Below are 22,900 nucleotides of genomic sequence, written 5' to 3' on the forward strand. Positions count from 1 at the left end.
TTTGCAGGTCTCTGAAGGGTGCGACGCCATCTTTGTTAATGGCAAGGAAATGAAAAGCAAGGTGGACACCGTCGTGAACTTCACGTTCCAGCACTTCAGCGCCCAGCTGGAGGTGACCGTCTGGGTGCCGCGGCTGCCCCTGCAACTGGAGGTCTCGGACACGGAGCTCAGCCAAGTCAAGGGCTGGAGGATCCCCTCAGCCTCCAACAAAAGGTAGTGCTGCTTAGAAAGGCGCCGGCATGCCCCCCAACGTGCCGGGCTCCTCCCTTGGGATCACATAGAGAAGGTTGGTCCTTTTATCTGGCCAATGAACAACCGACCTGAACAAATATTCTCATTACTTGCTGTTGACAGATCCAGAGTGAATATCGCAGAACCATAAACGGGCTTTTTTCATTACACTTCAAATCGTCCAATCGTTTTTTCATGGCGTCCAAGACTTTCTCTCAAGAACAAACATCTCACGTAAAATGGAGTGGGCATATATCACGTGACCTCTTTAAACAGCCCCTACTGTAAGATTATACCACCATGTCTAATTAGCCTATATTTTTAAGAACTTACTTTCTACTGTTAGTAATCTGAGAACGTGCCCTCTAGGGTTAGACCCTGGTGCTTCCCTGATGCTGCTGAAACCCTAAACCTGCCCACTAGTGTGGGCCCTCGTGCTTCCCTAATGCTGCTGTAACCCTGAACCTGCCCACTAGTGTGGGCCCTGGTGCTTCCCCAATGCTGCTGCAACCCTGAACCTGCCCACTAGTGTGGGCCCTGGTGCTTCCCTAATGCTGCTGTAACCCTGAACCTGCCCACTAGTGTGGGCCCTGGTGCTTCCCTAATGCTGCTGTAACCCTGAACCTGCCCACTAGTGTGGGCCCTGGTGCTTCCCTAATGCTACTGTAACCCTGAACCTGCCCACTGGGCCCTCGTGCTTCCCCAATGCTGCTGTAACCCTGAACCTGCCCACTAGTGTGGGCCCTGGTGCTTCCCTAATGCTACTGTAACCCTGAACCTGCCCACTGGGCCCTCGTGCTTCCCCAATGCTGCTGTAACCCTGAACCTGCCCACTAGTGTGGGCCCTGGTGCTTCCCTAATGCTACTGTAACCCTGAACCTGCCCACTGGGCCCTCGTGCTTCCCCAATGCTGCTGTAACCCTGAACCTGCCCACTAGTGTGGGCCCTGGTGCTTCCCTGATGCTGCTGTAACCCTGAACCTGCCCATTAGTGTGGGCCCTGGTGCTTCCCTAATGCTGCTGCAACCCTGAACCTGCCCACTAGTGTGGGCCCTGGTGCTTCCCCAATGCTGCTGTAACCCTGAACCTGCCCACTAGTGTGGGCCCTGGTGCTTCCCTAATGCTACTGTAACCCTGAACCTGCCCACTGGGCCCTCGTGCTTCCCCAATGCTGCTGCAACCCTGAACCTGCCCACTAGTGTGGGCCCTGGTGCTTCCCTAATGCTGCTGTAACCCTGAACCTGCCCACTAGTGTGGGCCCTGGTGCTTCCCTAATGCTACTGTAACCCTGAACCTGCCCACTAGTAGGGGCCCTGGTGCTTCCCTAATGCTACTGTAACCCTGAACCTGCCCACTGGGCCCTCGTGCTTCCCCAATGCTGCTGTAACCCTGAACCTGCCCACTAGTGTGGGCCCTGGTGCTTCCCTAATGCTGCTGTAACCCTGAACCTGCCCACTAGTGTGGGCCCTGGTGCTTCCCCAATGCTGCTGCAACCCTGAACCTGCCCACTAGTGTGGGCCCTGGTGCTTCCCTAATGCTACTGTAACCCTGAACCTGCCCACTGGGCCCTCGTGCTTCCCCAATGCTGCTGTAACCCTGAACCTGCCCACTAGTGTGGGCCCTGGTGCTTCCCTAATGCTGCTGTAACCCTGAACCTGCCCACTAGTGTGGGCCCTGGTGCTTCCCCAATGCTGCTGCAACCCTGAACCTGCCCACTAGTGTGGGCCCTGGTGCTTCCCTAATGCTGCTGTAACCCTGAACCTGCCCACTAGTGTGGGCCCTGGTGCTTCCCTAATGCTACTGTAACCCTGAACCTGCCCACTGGGCCCTCGTGCTTCCCCAATGCTGCTGTAACCCTGAACCTGCCCACTAGTGTGGGCCCTGGTGCTTCCCTAATGCTACTGTTACCCTGAACCTGCCCACTAGTGTGGACCCTGTTGCTTCCTTTATGCTGGAGTAATCTTGAGAACCTCCCCTCTAGTGTTAGACCCTGGTGCTTCCCTAATGCTGCTGTCATCTGAGAACCTGCCAGCCAGTGTCAGCCACTGGCGCTTACCTTAATCTGCTGTAATCTGAGATCCTGATCTCTAGTGCTAGACCCTGGTGTTTACCTTAATATGCTGTAATCTGAGAACCTGATCTCTAGTGTTACACCCTGGTGCTTCCCTAATGCTGCTGTAACCTGAGTACCTGCCCACAAGTGTTAGACCCTGGTGCTTCCCTAATGCTGCTGTATTCTGAGAACCTGCCCACAAGTGTTAGACTCTGGTGCTTCCCTAATGTTGCTGTAGCCTGAGAACCTGCCCGCCAGTGTCAGCCCCTGGTCTTTAATTTAATCTGCTGTAATCTGAGAACCTGATCTCTAGTGTTACACCCTGGTGCTTCCCTAATGCAGCTGTAACCTGAGTACCTGCCCACAAGTGTTAGACCCTGGTGGTTCCCTAATTCTGCTGCAACCTGAGAACCTGCCCACAAGTGTTAGACCCTGGTGCTTCCCTAATGCTGCTGTAACATGAGAACCTGCCCACAAGTGTTAGACACTGGTGCTTCGCTAATGCTGCTGTACTCAGAGAACCTTCCCTTTAGTGTTCGAACCTGGTGCTTTCCTAATGCTACTGTAACCTTGAACCTGCCTGCTAGTGTGCATCCTGGTGCTTACTTTATGCTGGAGTTATCTTGAGAACCACCCCTCTAGTGTTAGACCCTGGTGCTTCCCTAATACTGCGCTCATCTGTGAACCTGCTCGCCAGTGTCAGACCCTAGTGTTCACCTTAATCTGTTGTAATCCGAGAACCTGATCTCTAGTGTTACACCCTGGTGCTTCGCTAATGCTGCTGTAACCTGAGAACCTGCCCTCTATTGTTAGACCCTGGTGCTTCCCTAATACTGCTGTAATGTGAAATCCTGCTCTCTAGTGTTAGACACGTGTGTTTCTCAAATTTTATTTTAAATTTTTATTTTTATTTTGATTGTAACCTTTATGGTTTTTACAAAAGAAGAGTTTCTACGTTGGAGGGGTTAAACTGTTTGTGAGCTACATTACGACACCACTTAGAGTCTAATCGAATCGCGGGGTCAGTAGGGGTCCAAGGCTTAGGGCTTTAAGACCCAGGAGGAGGGGCAGCAAGGAGTCCACTGGTGTCTTTTGCATTGGCTTTGTTCAGGGCCATCGTTAGGAATTTTGCTGCCGTTCTGGACCATCTAGCTGAGTCCCCTGCTATTAATCGACACCAGCATGATTCTTCCTCTAATGCTGACTGATGGACGATAAGTGGTGACATGTAGACTTGTCTTTCACGTGCAAGGGCTAGACACTTCATGAGGATGTGGCGTACTGTTTAAACTTGTTCCTGCACACCACACAGACGACAGTCAGACACCGGCGTAAGTGCTCTGGAAGCTAGGATTTCCCAGGTGTGAAGCAGGTTGAGGCGGGCACGCATGAAGGTCTTTCTTAGGTTTTTCTCTGGGAATTTTTCACAGTATTTTAATGGCACCTTCAGCTGATTGTGGGATGGAGGAAGATGCTTTAGTGACTTGTAGAGCTGGCTTTTGTCGACTGTGTTTATCCAGTCTTGTTGTTGAAGCTTGGTTTTTACCCGGCCTGGGTTAGAGACTAGGGTTTCTTCGTTACATGCCACTTCCTCTAAACTGGCTTGGATTTTTTCAACCCAGTTAGTTAGAGGTTTGCAGGACTTTTTGCAGATTTCAGAGGCTACAATCTGGAAAATGGGAAGTGATTTTGGCGTCAATATTTTTCCGTAGAGTTGGATAGCACTGTGCGGAATGCGGACGAAGGATCTGTGGTTGATCTTTTCGTACCAGTTTTTTTAACTTTCTCACCTCTCGCTGTTTTTCCACCACCACGTGATTGAATGTGTGGGTGTGATTTAAAAGGTTTTGAGTCTTGCCAGAGAAGTTCACTTTGTGTGCGACTAATAGCGACGTATACTCCAGTCTTTCCGAGCCCGAGTCTCTGCTTGCCCAACCATGTTTCGACCTTAGGTTGGTCGAGAAGCATCTTACATTTTCAGATGACAGCCAGAGCCGATTTTGTTGCTTATTGGGATCGATATTGGGTAGATAGTAGAGTCTTTTATGTGCTGCACCACCCCATGACATCTGGAGAAGGTTGTGGTCGCTATCGGTTGTTTTTATCACTGTAAAGTCCATAAAATACGGGATCAAGCCTTCCGTAATGTAGATGTGGTCTAATGTGGCGAATGCCCCTGGCCTTTCCCACGTTGGTATTTGGTTTTCTGGTCTTGTAATGTTGCTATGTTATAGAGCTTTCTTGACTTCATTAACTTAGTCCATGCTCGGCCTCAATCGTCCATCAACGGCCACGGCGTGTTGCCTTTGCTGATAGTAGTTTCTACCCTGCATTTTGCGTTCAAGTCGCCGCATATTATCATATTTGTGACGCTTCGGTCGACTGTAATTTCGTCGATGATGGTGGTTATAGAGTTGCAAAAGTCTTTAATTGTTGTTCTCGCCGGGTTCGAATACAAGTTGATTATGGCCAAATCTGTGTTTGCCCAATAGTCTTTGTCTTGGTCGTAGTGGTGCCATGAGGTGAGAGTGGCGAGCAATACGTAGCCCTCTGCATTTTTCCCCTTTGGGGTGATCCCTGAGCCCAGGCGGATAGCAGTCAGTATGCCTGCTGACAGTCGACCCACAATAGACTTTGTTGCCGGCGAGACTTCAATGTCGTAACCGTCTAATGATGGTTTGTCCAGGAGCCAAGTTTCTTGCAGACAGATGAGGTCGAAGGAGCTCAGGTATGCCTCGTTCGGTTTAGTTAGGTGGCGGTAGCCTCTCGTGTTCCATGATGCCATTTGCAGGGTACTTTCTTTGAGCTGGGTCGAGGAATTCTCCTGCTGGCTCTTGTTGACAGTGGAACACGGGGGTCGTTGCTATTTCTTTTGGGGACGTGAGAAAGTATCGGAGATCCACTTCCATGGGTTGGATGCAGGAGTTTCATTCAGGCCTCTCCTATGGGGCGACGCCTTTGTTTTCGTGCGTCGTCTTGCCTGGATGGTCTCCTCATGGTTATGCAGGGTGTCAGGAGCTGTGTGGATTCCACAAGCCCAGTTCTTTTTGGTGTCACCGTAATTTCTTGACCACTCCTCGAGCCGTCTTTTTTTGTGACCGGTCAGTCCAGTGTCATTAGAAGTCGCTTCAGAGTTCAGTTTTGTCCGGTAAGGCCTTGGAGCGCCCCCTTTTTCCCCTCCACGGGGCGACTTGGCAGATGTAGGCTTATGTAACGTTTTAGTTTTAGACCCAGGTGGTGCAGGTCTTTTTTTACTTCTGGGGGGAGTTCACTGATCGCCTTATTTCTTATATGGAGGTAAGCTTTAGCTCTGTGTTCCCGATGGTAGGGTTTGACGAGTATGAAGTCGTCAGATGTTAAGTGTCGAAGTTTGTCGACTTTTCCCAGTATTTTTAACACTGTTCTGCGGTTGAGGACTATGTAACTGTCCTTTGCTGATATCTGCTCCACTTTGTAGAGTGACGATTCTTCTAGATTGATAGGCTCTTTGGCTTCTGCCCTCTTTGCTCTTTTATTTTCTTTGTGAGTGAAAGCTCGATGTCTGACCTGCCGATGCGTTTGTATGCGTCTTGGGCTGTTTTCCCTGTCGGATCTATGGACGGGTGACTTTTCTCTTTTCTTTAGCTCTTTTAGTGCTTCAAGGGCAGCGCTTGGAGAATTTGAACGTGGTCTGTAGGTACGATCTTCCTCCTTGCGCTTTTTTCCTTCCAGAGGGGCTTGCGTCGGTTGTTTGGTTGGCGTTGTTTGGGATGTCTTGGCTGCTGTCATTGGGTTTCCTAGAGGTGTAGGAGTCGCGCCTTCAGTGCCTAGGTGCTGAGAAGTTTCCAACAGGCCCTGGGTTAGGTTCCGGTCCACGTTCGATCTCAGAATGAGGGCTTGGCCCAGTTTGTCTTCGGTTCTTGTCGTTTTGGATCTGTTGTTTAACTGCAGCTTTGGAGGCATATCAGTTGTAGGGCTAGAGCCAGGTGGTGGCCCGGCTTCTGGCGACTTTTCTTAAGTAAGAGGGCGAGTCTTGGGTAAATTTGTCTCTTTAGTCTGTGTGACGGATCAGTTTTGTCGGACTACGATGTCCCGGGTTGGTGTTGCTAAAGCGGACTTTGTTGGTCGTTTTTCGAAAATTGGGGCCATGTCCTTCTGCTTGTCACTCTCTGAAGTCTGAGTGGATCTTGTTATAGATCGGTACGGAGATTGGGTCGTTTTCTTGCAATGTTTCAGCAATTCGGCTCCCAGTTTTTCTATTTTTTCTTCCAGATTCGATTCAATCCTGTTTGAGTTGCGCTCTACGGCAGTTATGTATCCTTCTATGAAAGTCAATTCATCTGTCATGGAGCTTATCATTGTGGTATTGTCTTTGAGAGCTTCGTGAATTGACTCATAGAGCTTACCAAATGGGTTAAGAGCTATCGTGAGAGTCGGCATGATTGACAGCAAGTCCGCTTTTTTTTTAAGGGGTCTCTTTTTCTGACATACTTGGGATTTCGCTCATCCGCCTGGGTTTTGGTGAGGTATTTAGACCTCTTTCAAGTGGGTACTGGGCTGATCTATCCAAAGACCTTCTTTCTGCGTGAGATAGATCTTCTTGGGTGGCGGACTGAGTTTCCCTCGAAAGTCTGCTAGAGTTGCCTTGGATATGAGGATGAGTCCAGGCATGCTGGTCTATGGGGTGGGCGTTCCTACAGTCCGCTCTTGCCCTGACCCTAGGTGCGCAGCCAGGGGACTGGGCGGCTGTTCCTTCATGTGTTAGGTCAATGTCTGCGACCTCTTTTGGTGGCACTGTGGATTTGTGGTCGGTGCCCATTTCCATCTGTGGTCTCCCGGTTTCCTTGGGCTTGTTGTTGAGGAGGGGAACTGAATCCTCTGTCACTGGGCTCTGGCCTGTGGACATGGATTGGTTCAACAAGGATTTTTGGCTTGGAGTGGTACCTTGGGAACTTGAGTCCGTTTTTCGTGCTTTCATCCTTGGAGACGACTCTCTGATGGCTTCCAAAATTTCGGCGTCTGAGAGTTCCGGGTCCTGATCTAATTTTCTTTTGTGTTGTTTAATGAAGTATTCTTTCAAGGAAGTAGATAGCAGGGGGGCTGAAATACCTTTTGCGCACCGCTGGGTTTTGGCTGGTGTTTTCCGATGTTTCTTTGTCAGTATTTTTTCAGCCTAAGTTTGCTTTTGGCGTTCCCTTTTATAAGCCGAGTCTTTTCGGCCTGATTCGAGATTATTGGCACTGTATCCGGGACCTCCCCGGCCCTTGGTTGTGCTTCGTTGGTGCCTGCGGCGCAGTCTGTGGCTGGGTTAGGGTTTGGATTATGGGCTGTGCCAGCCTGGGGTGATACCTTGCCTATCTTACCCACGTCACTTGTTGCGATTTGGACTGGTGACTCATTTCGGTCTGGTATCGGTAGATTGAGAAGGGAGTTTCCCCCGGGTGATACTTCAAAGACAGTCTTCATCTGATCGCCTAGATGGAGGGGATCGCCTGTCTCCTGAATCCGTGTCCCAAGAGTCATTCATGTTACTATCAGTGGGAATAACATTTTGGGTATGATGCTTTGAGCGCTTGGTTAAGTTTTTTGTTAAAGTTGCGCTTTGGTGAATTTGCGCTACGGTTTGGCGGGGGTAGCGCCGTTTGGAGGGTATTTGGGACGCCGACGCAGGTCTCTCGATTTGCGGCGTGGAAGCGCAAGCCTGCTGTGAAGAGCCGCTTTGGCGTGACTGCGTCGGGTGGTCCGCTCAGGTGCATTGCGCCCGGTCGTTGAGACTCTCGCCGCGCCTGCCCTCCGGCGGACTCCGACGGGGAGTCGCTCGTCCAGACGGTAGAACGGCCGAGCGCGTTGCTCGTCGAACGATCCGCTAGCTCCGGCGCTCCCGCGGGTAGGTAGCTCTTCAGGTGAGGGGTCACGTCTGTGTCTTCTCCTCCGCCCCGCCCCGCTGCTGATCCGGGTGGGAGAGTACAATTTTTCCGAGGACCTCACTCTCTTTGTCCATCACTACGCGAGGGATCGCGTCCTCGAGGTGGATTCCAGAGAGCGACAGGATCGAGTGAGGTGAGCGGGGAGGGGCGGTTTTAGTATAGACAAGCACTGCCTGTGAAGCTGGGGAGGAGGAGGTTTTCCCTGTTTTTCTCTTAACCTTCTCCCTGAGTTCTTGCAAATCCAGATGGTCTCCTTGTTCTTGGGGCAGTTTACTACTACAGAGACGGCGGCTTATGTCGTCTTCAATGGGGGAGACAGGCGCCATGTGGTTTCGGAGTTTTTGTTTTGTTTGGATAGGAGACTTCTGGTGCGCGAATGATCAGGTGTAGTGCCGTGGAGAAGGGACGGTGCTCACTCGGTCGGGGGGGCAGCTTACCTCTCCACCCATCCCCCGGCACCTGACACCAGACACACTGCTTCGCACACCACGCCGTGCTCCGTGCCTGCGCGGTGTTTAAGTAGGAAGTAGGAAGTCCTTGGAGTTCTAGTAGTGATGGAAAGTGGACTCCAAAAAGCACCGTCCACAAGCAGGAAAGAAGCATGGATAACGCAGTGGTCTGTCCTCACGACACACATCAGACGCACACCTCTAATTTAGCTGTAATCTGAGAAGATGCCCTCTTGTGTTAAAACATGTTGCTTCCCTAATGCTGCTGTAATCTGAGTACCTGTCCTCTAGTGCAAAACCATGGTGCTTTCATAATGCTGTTGCAATCTGGGAACCTGTCCTCTAGTGTTAGACCCTGGTGTTTACCTAATTCTGCTGTAATCTGAGAACCTGATCTCTATTGTTTGGGCCTGGTGCTTCCCACATTGATAACATTCCCTTCAATGTTAGACTCTGGTGCTTCTCTAATGTTGCTGTAATCTCAGAACATGCCCTCTACTATTGGACCCTGGTGCTTCCTTAATTCAGAGGTTATCAGGTAACCCTCCCGCTTATGTTAGACCCCGGTGGTTCCTTAATGCTGCTCTACTCAGAGAACCTGCCCTCTAGTGTTAGACTTTGGTGCTTCCCTAATGCAGCTGTAAAATGAAAACCTGCTCTGTAGTGTTAGACCCTGTGGTTTCCCTTATGCCACTGTAATTGTTAACCTGCCTACTAGTGTGGACCATGGAGCTTCCTTTAAACTGGAGTAATCTGAGAACCTACCCTCTAGTTTTGGACCCTAGTGCTTCTCATTTTATAACCTCCCCTCTAGTGTTAGACACTAGTGCTTCCCTAATGCTGCTGTAAATTGAGAACCTGCCCACTTGTTTTGGACCCTATTGCTTCCCTAATACTGCTGTAATCTGAGACACTGCGCTCTAGTTTTAGATCTTGCTGCTTCACTGATGCTGCTGTAATCTGAGAACCTGCCCACCAGGGTCAGACCCTGGTGTTTGCCTTATTCGGCTATAATCGGAGTACCTAATCTTTAGTGTTAGACCCTGATGCTTCCCTAATGCTGCTAACACAAGAACCTGCCCACTATTGTTAGACCCTGGTGCATCCCTAATGCTGCTGTATCATGAGAACCTGCCAACTATTGTTAGTCCCTGGTGCTTCCCTAATGCTGCTGTAATCTGATAATGTACATCTGGTGCTTACCTAATGCTGCTGTAACACGAGAACCTGCCCACTATTGTTAGACCCTGGTGCATCCCTAATGCTGCTGTAATCTGATAATGAACATCTGGTGTTAAACCCTGGTGCTTCCCTAATGCAGCTTTAATCTGAGACCTGTGGTGACAACGACAAGGAATGACAAGACTGACCAAGTGGTGCCATGATGGTTGCTGTAGACTTTTATTTAACATAAAAATAAACCTGTTTGTCCCATTCAAAAAGGCTCCTACTCTCTCCCTGTCACTACAATAAATCATAAAAAGCTCTGCTCCTGCTGTAACCCAGTGGAAGGACTCCCTTCCCATGAGAATGACTCTGTTCCTCTGGTTGTAAAGTGTCCCAAGGTTTCTCAGGTTGTTCAAAACGAAAGTTCCAAAAAAGTTCCAGATTCTGAAAAACAAACAAAACAGTTCTACAGGATCATCCTGGGAGTAGGAGAATGATTCCCTTCTCCTAGCTGGATCCCCAATGATCCTCAGCAAAACAGTTCTACAGGATCATCCTGGGAGTAGGAGAATGACTCCCTTCTCCTAGCTGGATCCCCGACGATCCTCAGCAAAACAGTTCTACAGGATCATCCTGGGACTAGGAGAATGACTCCCTTCTCCTAGCTGGATCCCCGATGATCCTCAGCAAAACAGTTCTACAGGATCATCGTGGGACTAGGAGAATGACTCCCTTCTCCTAGCTGGATCCACAATGATCCTCAGCAAAACAGGTCTACAGGATCACCGTGGGACAAGGAGAATGACTCCCTTCTCCTGGCAGGATCCCCAATGATCGTCAGCAAAACAGTTCTACAGGATCATTGTGGGACAAGGAGAATGACTCCCTTCTCCTAGGTGCATCCCCAATGATCCTCACCAAAACAGTTCTACAGGATCATCGTGGGACAAGGAGAATTACTCCCTTCTCCTAGGTGGATCCCCAATGATTCTCAGCCAAACAGTTCTACAGAATCATCGTGGGACTAGGAGAATGACTCCCTTCGCCTGGCTGGATCTCCAATGATCATCAGCAAAACAATTCTACAGGATCATTGTGGGACTAGGAGAATGACTCCCTTCTCCTGGCTGGATCCCAAATGATCATCAGCAAAACAGTTCTACAGGATCATCGTGGGACAAGGAGAATGACTCCCTTCTCCTAGGTGGATCCCCAATGATCCTCAGCAAAACAGTTCTACAGGATCATCGTGGGACTAGGAGAATGACTCCCTTCTCCTGGCTGGATCCCCAATGATCGTCAGCAAAACAATTCTACAGGATTATCGTGGGACTAGGAGAATGACTCCTTTCTCCGGGCTGGATCCCAAATGATCATCAGCAAAACAGTTCTACAGGATCATCGTGGGAATAGGAGAATGACTCCCTTCTCCTGGCTGGATCCCCAATGATCATCAGCAAAACAATTCTACAGGATCATCGTGGGACTAGGAGAATGACTCCCTTCTCCTGGCTGGATCCCAAATGATCATCAGCAAAACAGTTCTACAGGATCATCGTGGGAATAGGAGAATGACTCCCTTCTCCTGGCTGGATCCCCAATGATCATCAGCAAAACAATTCTACAGGATCATCGTGGGACTAGGAGAATGACTCCCTTCTCCTGGCTGGATCCCCAATGATCATCAGCAAAACAGTTCTACAGGATCATCGTGGGACTAGGAGAATGACTCCCTTCTCCTAGCTGGATCCCCAATGATCCTCAGCAAAACAGTTCTACAGGATCATCGTGGGACTAGGAGAATGACTCCCTTCTCCTGGCTGGATCCCAAATGATCATCAGCAAAACAGTTCTACAGGATCATCGTGGGAATAGGAGAATGACTCCCTTCTCCTGGCTGGATCCCCAATGATCATCAGCAAAACAGTTCTACAGGATCATCGTGGGACTAGGAGAATGACTCCCTTCTCCTAGCTGGATCCCCAATGATCCTCAGCGAAACAGTTCTACAGGATCATCGTGGGACTAGGAGAATGACTCCCTTCTCCTAGTTGGATCCCCAATGTCTTTCTCAGTTCTCATCAATACTTGCAATTGCCTTACAGCGGTTTTTACTGACTTACCTTTCTTTATGTTCTTTATTCTGTCTTCACTGGGGTGACAGATGCTCCCTTAGTCCCTCCCTCTCGATTCCCCAGCCCCACTACTCCATTGATGTCTTTATGTTTATGATCTTTCATCTTCCTGGCCCATTACCTGCTCCCGGGGAACTCTTCACCAGATCCACCAGGGGTGGCGGATCCACTTTTTGTACTTACACTTCGTTCTCCGTGCTTTTTCTAGAGCCTTCTTCTCTCCACGGCTCGCTACTGCTGGCAGTTTTGGAGTAGTTGCCGGACCCCTCGGTCCACCCATGACAGGTCACGCCACCTCCACTGTCTTTTGCCCTCTCCACATGTTCACTCACATGGCTCTGCTGTAGGCTACAGAAGGCCGTCTCAGCACCATTGTTGGACCCGATGGTCCACCCACTACAGGTCGCGCCACCACCTCTCTGTCTCTCCATGTTCACTACGGCGGTTCAGAACCGACTCGCAAGATGCGTCTCTCAGCAGTTTTGAAGAGTTGCCTCACTGCAGTCTCCCAAAATCCAAGTCCAATCTTATGGGCTTCACTGCAGCCCCTTCATTTGCCGGGTTCTCCCTATAGAGATATCACAGCTTCCAGCAAGCCAGAACCACATGGCCTATTGCCAAATGGGTCAGAGGATGATGAAGAACACAGTCCTTCTTTGTTGTTCAGTTTAAATAGCAGGGACGGCCACAGCGTAACATCACTCCAATTATCCCCAGGAGAGGAGTCCCTCTACATGACATCATCCCACGTGTTACCAACCCCAAGGGGGCCATTGGTTAGCGGTCTCACCTCCCTAGCCTCATGGAAAGGGGTTCCCCCCTGGGGAGAAGTAACGCTATGTGAAGGATTGTCACAGACCCTGAACTCTAGGGTTAAACCCGGGTGCTTCGCTAATGGATTGCTGTAATCTGAGAACCTGCCCTTTAGTTAGGCCCTGGTGCTTCCCTAATGATGCTGTAATCTGAGAGCCTGCCCTCTAGTGTTATACCCTGGTGTTTCCCTAATTTAGTGCTCTAATTTGATAACCTGCCCTCTAGTGTTAGAGCCAGGGAAATGCGTTTCCAGACACTTATTCTGGAAATCGTGCATGCCAAAACTCCTGCCATCAACCAGCACCCCCAAACATTTGCCAGAAAGTGGCCAGCCGGCAATACCACTATCACCTCATGACTGGAAACCTGGCAAGAACCCCCCCCCCCAGCAGCCTGTAGGATCCTGCACAGAGTGTAGTCTCTCTGATTCTCACTTCATCAGCAGCACTCCTGACTCCTCATCATTGAGGTTGACCTACCAATGAAAATACCTACCCCTCTCCCATTCACTTTGATATTCCACTATAGAACTCCCCCAACCCACTGCGCCCATCTTCTTCCTAGACCTGAATTGCTCCAACATATAGCACGTGGCCAAGAATGTATTTTCTGAGCCAAACCAGCGCCCCCACCCCCTCCCCCGTATCTCCAACCACATGCTTAAGAACTCCTACTTTAAGCAGCCTTCCCCTCTCACTTGACTAACCTTGTATCATAGTTTGTCTCTCTCACCGCTGCTTTCTAAATATTTCCAGAACTTGTCATCAAATGCAACCGCTGAGAACTTTCCAGCAAGTGTGCTTAATGACAGACCCTAAACCACTGACCTCAAGAAGAACCTCCCCAGACCCTCCACCCTCCCTCCCCTGAGCAGAGCCGCACCATCTTCTCACGAAGCCTCACAAGAAGATTCTGCCAATGACTCTTCCAACATATCGGGGGCCCTCAATCTCCTCGCGCCCACGCGCCTTCCGGAACCCTCACTGGGGCATTGCTCACACACGGTGCCAACCCATGACATCTCCGCCACTGTTAAACAGCTGACGCGTCCCGGCACACACACACCTAGAGCAGCTTGAGCACCCCCTCATTGCTTCCTATCACCCCTCCCCCCACTCTCATGGTCCACATTGACATTCAGTTTCTTGTTCCACCAGCTCACTCCTCACAGCCACTACCAAGGGAAGAATTCCAAGAGTTCCAAGGATGTAATGCTGAGCTTCTGCACGCCGTGTGTCCAGCACGTGCTCTGCACATCACCTCCCTCCCAATTCAAACCACACCCTCCAGTGCCTTACACAGAGACAGCAGGCATGCCACATTCCACTGCACCACCCTGCGCCCGCATAGATGCCCCCTCGCAGACCTTCAGAAGTGTCGCAGGGAGATGGTTGAATGTGCAGTTGGCGGGAGGTAAGTGCACGCGGGTATGATGACACACTTTTCTGACTCGTGCCTTTACCTGTAACCCAGCCCCTTCCCTGTCTCCGCTGTACCCTGCTGGCCCTGAGTCCTGTCATCACCCTGGGTGTGCGGCACTGGGATGAAGAATGGGTCCGGAAAGGTGATAGGTGATGGAATTCCCCACGCCCCTACATAATATAGTCTCGGAGGGATAGCTCAGGGGCAACGTGCTCGCCCTGGGAGCAAGACGACATGAAGCAACACAGGTTCGATCCCCGGGTCCGGGCATAGAAACCTCTGGATATTAAGCGCGTTATAAGTAACCTTTGATGGCAAGAAACACTAGGTTAACTTCGGTATCGAAACAACCCAAGGAAAGGCAGCTAAAGGGGCCCTGGTAAAGTCTTTTCAGTAATCAGAAGTTTCAGGTATATGTTCACCTACTTTTTTTATAAAAAGGGGTAAACACAATATACACTTATTGCTAACACCTTTTTTCTAAGCAGCTACATGAACACTGTTTAAAAAACGAGAGTTCTTAAAAATAGTTCACAGTCTTTATAAAGTGCACTTAATAGTGAAGATGATTTACAGCCGTATGTTTACTTGGCAGGCAGCCTGGCCAGAGCTGCCCGAACGTCCACGTTGCATTACAGATGGCAAGGTTGCTCCTGTGCTGGGCAGCAGCAGTGTGGCGAGGGCCCAGGCTGAGTCTGCCCGGTGCAGCCCGAGGTAGTTGGGGACCTCTAATCTTCTCCCTCACCTGGCAGCGTGTGCCAGGGATGGCCCAGTACAATGGGCAGCAGTGAGTGGGTGGCAGAGGTGGGTTCCATTCCAAGCCTTGTTGCCAGTCGCAGCCCAGCAATAATTCTAGCAGCTGGGGCCCCGCAAGTCCTTCTTCCCTGGCCGCATAGTCAGAGCTGCCAGGGGACTGAAGGTGGATCCGCCAATGTAGGAGTGGGCACAGCAATCATGTGGCTCCACCCTTCCTCACTGGCAGAGGCGTTGCTAGTGGGGGCTGAGGGGGCTATAGCCTGGGGTCTTTTGGTTGTAGTGTCGGATATAAGCTCAGGAGCTACAATCAAAAGGCTAGCTAGCCCTGAATCCCGCCAGTGCAGACATTAGCGTAGCCCCGGATCTTTTCCTGTTCTAGCGACACCCCAGGCCCTACGGTGCACTAGCAGTCCAGGTGGCGGTGGTGCTTCTGCGGCCCTATACCGGGAGCCCCCAAGAAGGAAGGCCTTGCCCAAGCAGTGCCCATGTCAGTGATCAGCCATATGGTGGCCGACCTGGCAATGTGGCACTGCTTACAGTGAGAGCCCAGGCTATGGCAGTGACTGGCGCACCCTTGCTGGCAATAGGGTGCCACACTGAAAGAAGGCAGCCCTGCTGTGGTCACAATTGATGCGCAATGCCCCTTCTGCCAAGGGACACCACATCAAATGGGCAGGATCAATCAGGTACTTATTAGCGTAGCTCCAACTCAATCCTCCTAAGTGCGGGCCGGGTTCTCACCTCAGTCCTCCTAAGTGCGGGCCGGGTTCTCACCTCAATCCTCATAAGTGCGGGCCGGGTTCTCACCTCAGTCCTCCTAAGTGCGGGCCGGGTTCTCACCTCAATCCTCCTAGGTGCGGGCCGGGTTCTCACCTCAATCCTCCTAAGTGCGGGCCGGGTTCTCACCTCAGTCCTCCTAAGTGCGGGCCGGGTTCTCACCTCAATCCTCCTAAGTGCGGGCTGGGTTCTCACCTCAATCCTCCTAAGTGCGGGCCGGGTTGTCACCTCAATCCTCCTAAGTGTGGGCCGGGTTCTCACCTCAATTCGCCTAAGTGCGGGCCAGGTTCTCATCTCAATCCTCCTAAGTGCGGGTTGGATTTTCACCTCAATCCTCCTAAGTGCGGGCTGGGTTCTCACCTCAAGTGCGGGCTGGGTTCTCACCTCAATCATCCCAAGTGTGGGCCCGGTTCTCACCTCAATCCTTCTATGTGTGGGCCGGGTTCTCACCTCAATCCTCCTAAGTGCGGGCCGGGTTCTCACCTTAATCCTCTGAAGTGCGTGCTGGGTTCTCACCTCAATCCTCCTAAGTGCAGGCCAGGTTCTCACTTCAATCCTCCTAAGTGCGGGCCGGGTTCTCACCTCAATCCTCCTCAGTGTGGGTGGGTTTTCACCTCATTCCTCCTAATTGCAGCCCAGGTTCTCACCTCAAACCTCCTCAGTGTGGCCCAGGTTCTCACCTCAATCCTCCTCCGTGCGGGCCGGGTTCTCACCTCAATCCTCCTCAGTGCAGGCCAGGTTTTCACCTCAATCCTTCTAAGTGCGGCCTAGGTTCTCACCTCAATCCTCCTCAGTGTGGGCCAGGTTCTCACCTCAATCCTCCTCAGTGCGGGCTGGGTTCTCACCTCAATCCTCCTCACTGCGGGCTGGGTTCTCACCTCAATCCTCCTCACTGCGGGTCCGGTTCTCACCTCAATCGGTCTTTCTTTTTTTACAGATCTGTGTTTTTCACTGAAGGGCCCCTTGTGAAGCAAACGACAGTCGTACCCTTGAATCTAAGGTACACTACGGGACTCCCGGGCTACATTACTCCATATGTTTAATTTAATGTGACATTAATTAAAACGGCACCCAATAAAGGTGCTACATAAGCAATTCCCCTAAATCCTCCATTGCTGCGCCGACAGCCATATCTGATGGTCCGTCTCCTCCGCAACAGACAAAGCTCTTACTATATGCCGGATGGAAGTTCTGTCCGGCACCACCAACCTGCCCCCAAATCAGGACGGACCTACAACTTCCACACTTTCCTCAACTGCATCGCTAAAAATAGTCTATCTACCTCCCCCTTTAGCAACTTCTATTACATCTCCGCCGAGTTCAACCTGATGCCCAAAAATGTAAATTTCATCTTCGGCCGGTCATCCTTTTGCCTTCTCTGGCACCAAATGGACCCAACACATCCATTAATCCTACAAACTCACCAAACAAGTCCCTTTAATCCTCTTAATTATTGCTATGAACCAAAAACAGAAAGTCATCCAGGTGTTGCAAAACCTAATGTGACCCAATCCTGAATGACATGTACCATTGAAAGAACTTACTCAAAACTTTGAACTGGACACAAGATGTATTTATTTGTATGTATTTGTTTATTTATTTATTTATTTATGCATTTATATGTACAGGGAGGAACATTGCTCTATTAATCACACAGGAATGTACAATAGATAAGAAATCAGATTTGACGCGAAGCAGTGAGCTTCTTACAATGGGGTGTGTTTGAGGGACATTCTGAACAGGTTGAGGAGGGAAGTAAATGGAACAGTCGTCGGGGAAAATACATAAGTGGACATACATAAATTAAGGACAAACAACATTGGACATTTTTAAGTGCAGGAAGGTGGCACAGCCAGCTTTGTTTGGGATGCCACCATGATGTGTGAAGCGTTAGAGTGGAGGCAGAGGAAGTGAGGTACAAAGGCAGGTTAGAGGCAAGAGGTAAATTATCAGCCAATTGAGAGGTAGGTTAAGAGGGTAACCTGGAGGCAGGAATTTCACTTGAGTTTGAACACATTGGTGTGGACTGTTTCTCGGATGTATGGGGGTAGAAAATTCTATGTAAGTGAAGCAAGAAGCGAGAAAGAGCAGAAACGAGAAAGAGCAGAAGCGAGAGGAAGCACAGGGAGGACGAAGAGACACAAGTTAGGGTTATAGAGGTGGATAGTGGAGGATAGATACAGTGGTACCTTTCCATGGATACATTTGTGAACCAGGAAAAGAAATTTAAATCTGGCCATGTTTTGCATCATTAGCCTTCAGCCTGGTGATGGTAAAGGAAGCAGGTGTGAAGTGAGGGAGTGCAAAGAGAGTCCTGGTCGTGAAGTTAATGATCTTATCGAGAGGACATAAAGCATAGTTGGGGAGGCCAAAGAGGATGCTGGCACAGTAGACCAGTTTAGAGAAGACAAGAGAGGTTAAGAGATGCTTGATGGTGTTGAAAAGGAAGGAGGTGCCTGATTTTCTTAATTGATCCGCCATTGCAGTGTTGGAGATGAAAGTAGATACAGTGTGACAAGGTCATAGATGACAAGTTTTCTAGCTGAAGGCGAGTAGGGGAGAGTGGCAGGCGGGAACTGGATAGACGGGAAAAGATGAGAGAGAGAGAGAGTTTTTGGCAGGGAAGAAGAGCATCTTTGTTTTGTTAGAGTTTAACATCAGGGAGTGCAAAGCCATCCAAAATGTAATGGCAGAGAGACATTTTGAAATGTTGATAGAGAGATCAGAGGAGGATTCAGGGAAATAGAAGATGATTTGGGTGTTGTCCCCAGGAGGAAATTGAGTATTAAGAAGATAAGAGTGATCAACAATGTCAAAGGCAGCAGACGGGTCAAGGTGATTTAGGATAGAGGACAGGTTTCAGTGCTCAGCGGAGGCGATGAAGTTGGACACATTCACAAGCGCAGTTTCTGTTGTGTGACAGGAGCAGATATCTGCTTGTAGGTGGTTTTGAAGGTTATGGATGTTTGTTTGTTTGTTTAATTATTTATAATGTGCACCAGACCCTGAGGTAACCGGGCGCAGCAGAACAAGAATATGCAAAGGTTACAATGTTACAGGAATCAGGGCATTACAATGTTACAAATTTACAATAGTATAGAGATATCTACTTTACATGTTAACAATGACACAGTATAGTCCAAGGGTAATAGCAATTGATATACAGGATGGAGAGGTTGTATAGAAATAAAGACTGAGTTCTAATACCACATATATACAATTGGTCTGAACGTGTGGTAGGATCTACTGTGACTGTGAGTTTTTAGTAATGATGTGATTAATCAGGTTTTTTCTGAATTGTGAGAATGGTTGGTCTGCCCTCAGGTTGTGTGGTAAGGCATTCCACAGTTTGGCAGCTGTTACAGGGAAGCTGTTGCCACCAATTTTGGCATGTTTAAATCCTGGTACTGCCAGACGGTTGGAGTTGACAGTTTTTGTCGGTCTGGTATATATATTTCTCTTTATTTTCTCTGTCAAATAGCTAGGAGCTGCGTTATTAAGAGCTTTGTGGTCAGGGAACTCATTTTTAGATGAATTGTGTCAACAGTAGAAAGCCATTTATGTTGGCGTCTGATAGTGGAGATATGCACCCTTTTATTTAAGCCAAGTGCGGCTCTAAGGGCGTTGTTTTGTAGGGTTTGGAGCTATAGGCCGTGGTAGATGCTAAGGAATTGACCTGTTTGGTGAATGACATAGTAGAATCAAGGTTAAAACCAAGCGTTTTTACTTCCCTAGAGACCTTAATAACATTACCATCTATGCTAAACTCGGAATAGTTGGGGCCTACTTTGTTAATATTGGCCTGTGTGCCTAGAATGATCAGCTCTGTCTTATCATCATTCAGGCATAAACCATGGGTGGCCATCCATGCCTGGATGATGAGATACACTCCATTCACCAACTCCTGTCCCTATCATGATCCCCTGAAAGCGGGAGGAGAATCTGAGTATCATCTGCATAGTGTAGGTGATACCTAGATGGTCCAAATCATCGAAGAGGGGGTTGGTAAATATATGTCTAAGAAATCGGTAAAATGGTTGAATACAACCCTTTGGAGCACTTCAGAGTAATTCGGAAAGAGAGACACAGGGTGAAAGTTAGCTGGTAGGTACGGGACAGCCTCTTTGTTTTTTGTAGAGGGATGACCGTGGCGGTTTTGGAAATAGAGGGAGAACATGCAGAGTCTAAGCATAGGTTGAAGAGTTTGGCAAAGTGAGAAGCCTCTAAAGGGGCTTGGCTAGCTATGGAGCAAGAGGGTCTGATGGGGGCACAAGAGGGGTTAGCCTTCATCAGTAGAGATAGGACGTCTTCAGTATTAGTGTGACTAAAGTTTGAGATAGCAGCAGAGGATGATGGTAGAGTAGGCGGAGTGTAGAATGTAGGAGGAGGGAGAGTGAGAAAGGTCAGGAGAGAATCTCTAATTTTGGAAATGTTTGCAGCAATGTATTCAGCTAGTTCATTATCTGGGAGGGTGGAGTTGATATCCATAGGTTTAAGAGGAGTGAGGAGTGAGTTTAGGGCGCCCTGGAGCTGGCGAGGATGGTTGGAGTCGGAGTCAATGAGGGGTGCCGTAGAAAACCGTTTTTCACTGTCTTAAGAGAGGTCTTGAGAGAGTTAAAGGCAGAGAGGTAGTGTTACAGTTCCTCATGCAAGCAGGTATGCTTCCATTTGCGCAGCAGCCAACACATGTCTGTGCAGACAGAGCATATGCGTGGGGTGACCCCTGGTTGAGGATGGTGAGACTTAGTGGTGAAAGTAAGCAGTGGGAAGAGAAAGGAGAATGAGTCGTATAGTAGGGATTGGAAGATGGAGAAGGCAGTGTTAGTGGAAGAGGCATCAGGTGTGAAAGAGGAGAGTGAGAATTGTAGGTCTGAGAAAAATGGGGGGTTGGCAGAAGGTTTAATTTCCTTTTAGTAATAGGTGAAGCAAGTGGTTAGGGGGGGTCAGAGGGTGAAAATGAGAAGGTGTGGAAAACAATGGAGTGATCAGATTGGATGGTGTGACAGTAGTATATTTTGTGGGCCTTGCTCCCCCTCCTAATCACCCTTTTTGTATCACCCTTTCTATTTCCAGCTCCATCTTTTCTCACCCACTGTGCTCACCAGCTCTATTTCTGTTTCACCCCTGGTCGGAATTACTCAGCCTTCCTTCTCACGTTAGCATCCTAAGTTCCGCTTTGTCAATGCTCCCTTCAGGTTCGTCAGACCTGCCATTACCACGGTAACCTCCCCCAGAGACATGCCCCCACCTCTTAATTATACACATCCCCTGCGTTCCCTCCCATTTTGTAGCCACACTGTCCTCTCTCACCTGCCAGCAACCGGCAGCAGCTGAGATATGAGAAGAAAAGGAAAGTGTAGAATAGGAAACAACGCCAATTTTGCAACAGAATGTGATAATGAGACCAATTGAAAGCCAGGATAAGGACGTGGTGAGAGAAGACACAAGAAGCTATAATGGAATAACATGTAATAGTATAGAGAGAGAAAAGGCAGGGACCCGGGACATGCCACACACTCTAGTGGAATGGTGGGAGAAGTAGGATCCACCTGAGAAACAGATCAAGTGCTGGCAGAGGGATATGAACTCAACCATTTAAGGACATCATTCTGAAAACTCAGATGAGAAAGAGTAGAGCGAAGCGGTGATCCATAGTGTCGAGATGCAGAAGAGGAAGAGAAGACTGCATAGTATAGCGAGCCTCATTAGCGACCTAGTGCCTTGAGGAAGAGAGGATTGCTTAGCATAGCGAGCCCCAGAAGCGACCAGCACTGTGAGGTAGAGAGGACTGCTTAGCATAGCAAGCCACAAATGCGACCTAGTGACGTGAGGAAGAGAGGACTGAATAGCATAGCGAGCCTCAGAAGCGACTTAGTGCTTTGAGGAAGAGAGGACTGCATAGCATAGCAGGCCCCATGGCGACCTTGTGCCGAGAGGACGAGAGGACTGCTTAACATAGCGAGCCTCAGAAGCCAGCCAGTGCCATGAGGAAGAGAGGAGTGTGTAGCATTGGAAGCCTCAGAAGCGACCTTGTGCCATAAGGAAGAGAGGACTGTGTAGCATAGTGAGCCTCAGAAGCGACAAAGTGCCGTGAAGGAAGAGAGGACTGTGTAGCATAGCGAGCCTCAGAAGTGAGCCAGTGCCGTGAGGAAGAGAGGATTGCGTAGCATAGCGAGCCTCATAAGAGACCCAGTGCCGTGAGGAAGAGAGAACTGCTTAGTATAGCGAGCCTCAGAAACCATCTAGTGCCGTAAGGAAAAGATGACTGCGTAGCATATCGAGCCTCAGAAGCGAGCCAGTGCCGTGAGGAAGAGAGGACTGCATAGCATAGCGAGCCTCAGAAAAGACCCAGTGCCGTGAGGAAGAGAGGACTCCGTAGCATAGTGAGCCTCAGAAGAGAACCAGTGCCATGCGGAAGAGAGGACTGCTTAGCATAGCGAGCCTCATAAGCAACACAGTGCCATGAGGAAGAGGGGACTGCTTAGCTAGCATGGCGAGCCTCATAAGCGACCCAGTGCCGTGCGGAAGAGAGGACTGCTTAGCATAGCGAGCCTCAGAAGCCACCCAGTGCTGTAAGGAAGAGAGGACTGCTTAGCAAAGTCAGCTTCAGAATCGACCCAGTGCCATGAGGAAGAGAGGACTGCATAGCATAGCGAGCCTCAGAAACGACCCAGTGCAGTTAGGATAAGATGACTGCATAGCATAGCGAGCCTCAGAAGCAACCCAGTGCCATGAGGAAGAGAGAACTGCGTAGCATAGCGAGCCTCAAAAGCGCCATAGTGCTGTGAGGAAGAGAGGACTGCTTAGCATAGCAAGCCTCAGAAGCCACCTAGTGCTATGAGGAAGAGAGGGCTGCTTAGCGCATCGAGCCTCATAAGCCACCCAGTGCCATGAGGAAGAGAGGACTGCTTAGCATAGCGAGCCTGAGAAGCGACCCAGTGCCGTGAGGAAGAGAGGACTGCTTTGCATAGCGAGCCTCAGAAGTGACCAAGTGCCGTGAGGAAGAGAGGACTGCTTAGCATAGGGAGACTCAGAAGTGACCCAGTGCCATGAGGAAAAGAGGACTATGTAGCATAGCGAACCTCAGAAGCCACCCAGTGCCGTGAGGAAGAGAGGACTGCTTAGCATACCGAGCTTCAGAAGTGACCCAGTGCCGTGAGGACAAGAGGACTGCATAGCATAGCGGCCTCAG

At 49.7% G+C, this 22,900-nt stretch overlaps 1 protein-coding gene across 1 annotated transcript in view; it reads left to right on the forward strand.

The window, feature by feature from the left end:
* The window catches only part of TMEM132B (transmembrane protein 132B), a 2,267,570-nt gene that overhangs the window by 1,930,214 nt on the left and 314,456 nt on the right, over positions 1 to 22,900 (forward strand). The window contains exon 6 of the mRNA XM_069620122.1: positions 8 to 213. Within this exon, the coding sequence (XP_069476223.1) occupies positions 8 to 213 (206 nt within the window). The remainder of the gene's footprint in view (positions 1 to 7; positions 214 to 22,900) is intronic.

This window comes from Ambystoma mexicanum, chromosome 10 (genome assembly GCF_040938575.1).
Source record: "Ambystoma mexicanum isolate Mex_15411 chromosome 10, UKY_AmexF1_1, whole genome shotgun sequence".
Lineage (NCBI taxonomy): Eukaryota > Metazoa > Chordata > Amphibia > Caudata > Ambystomatidae > Ambystoma > Ambystoma mexicanum.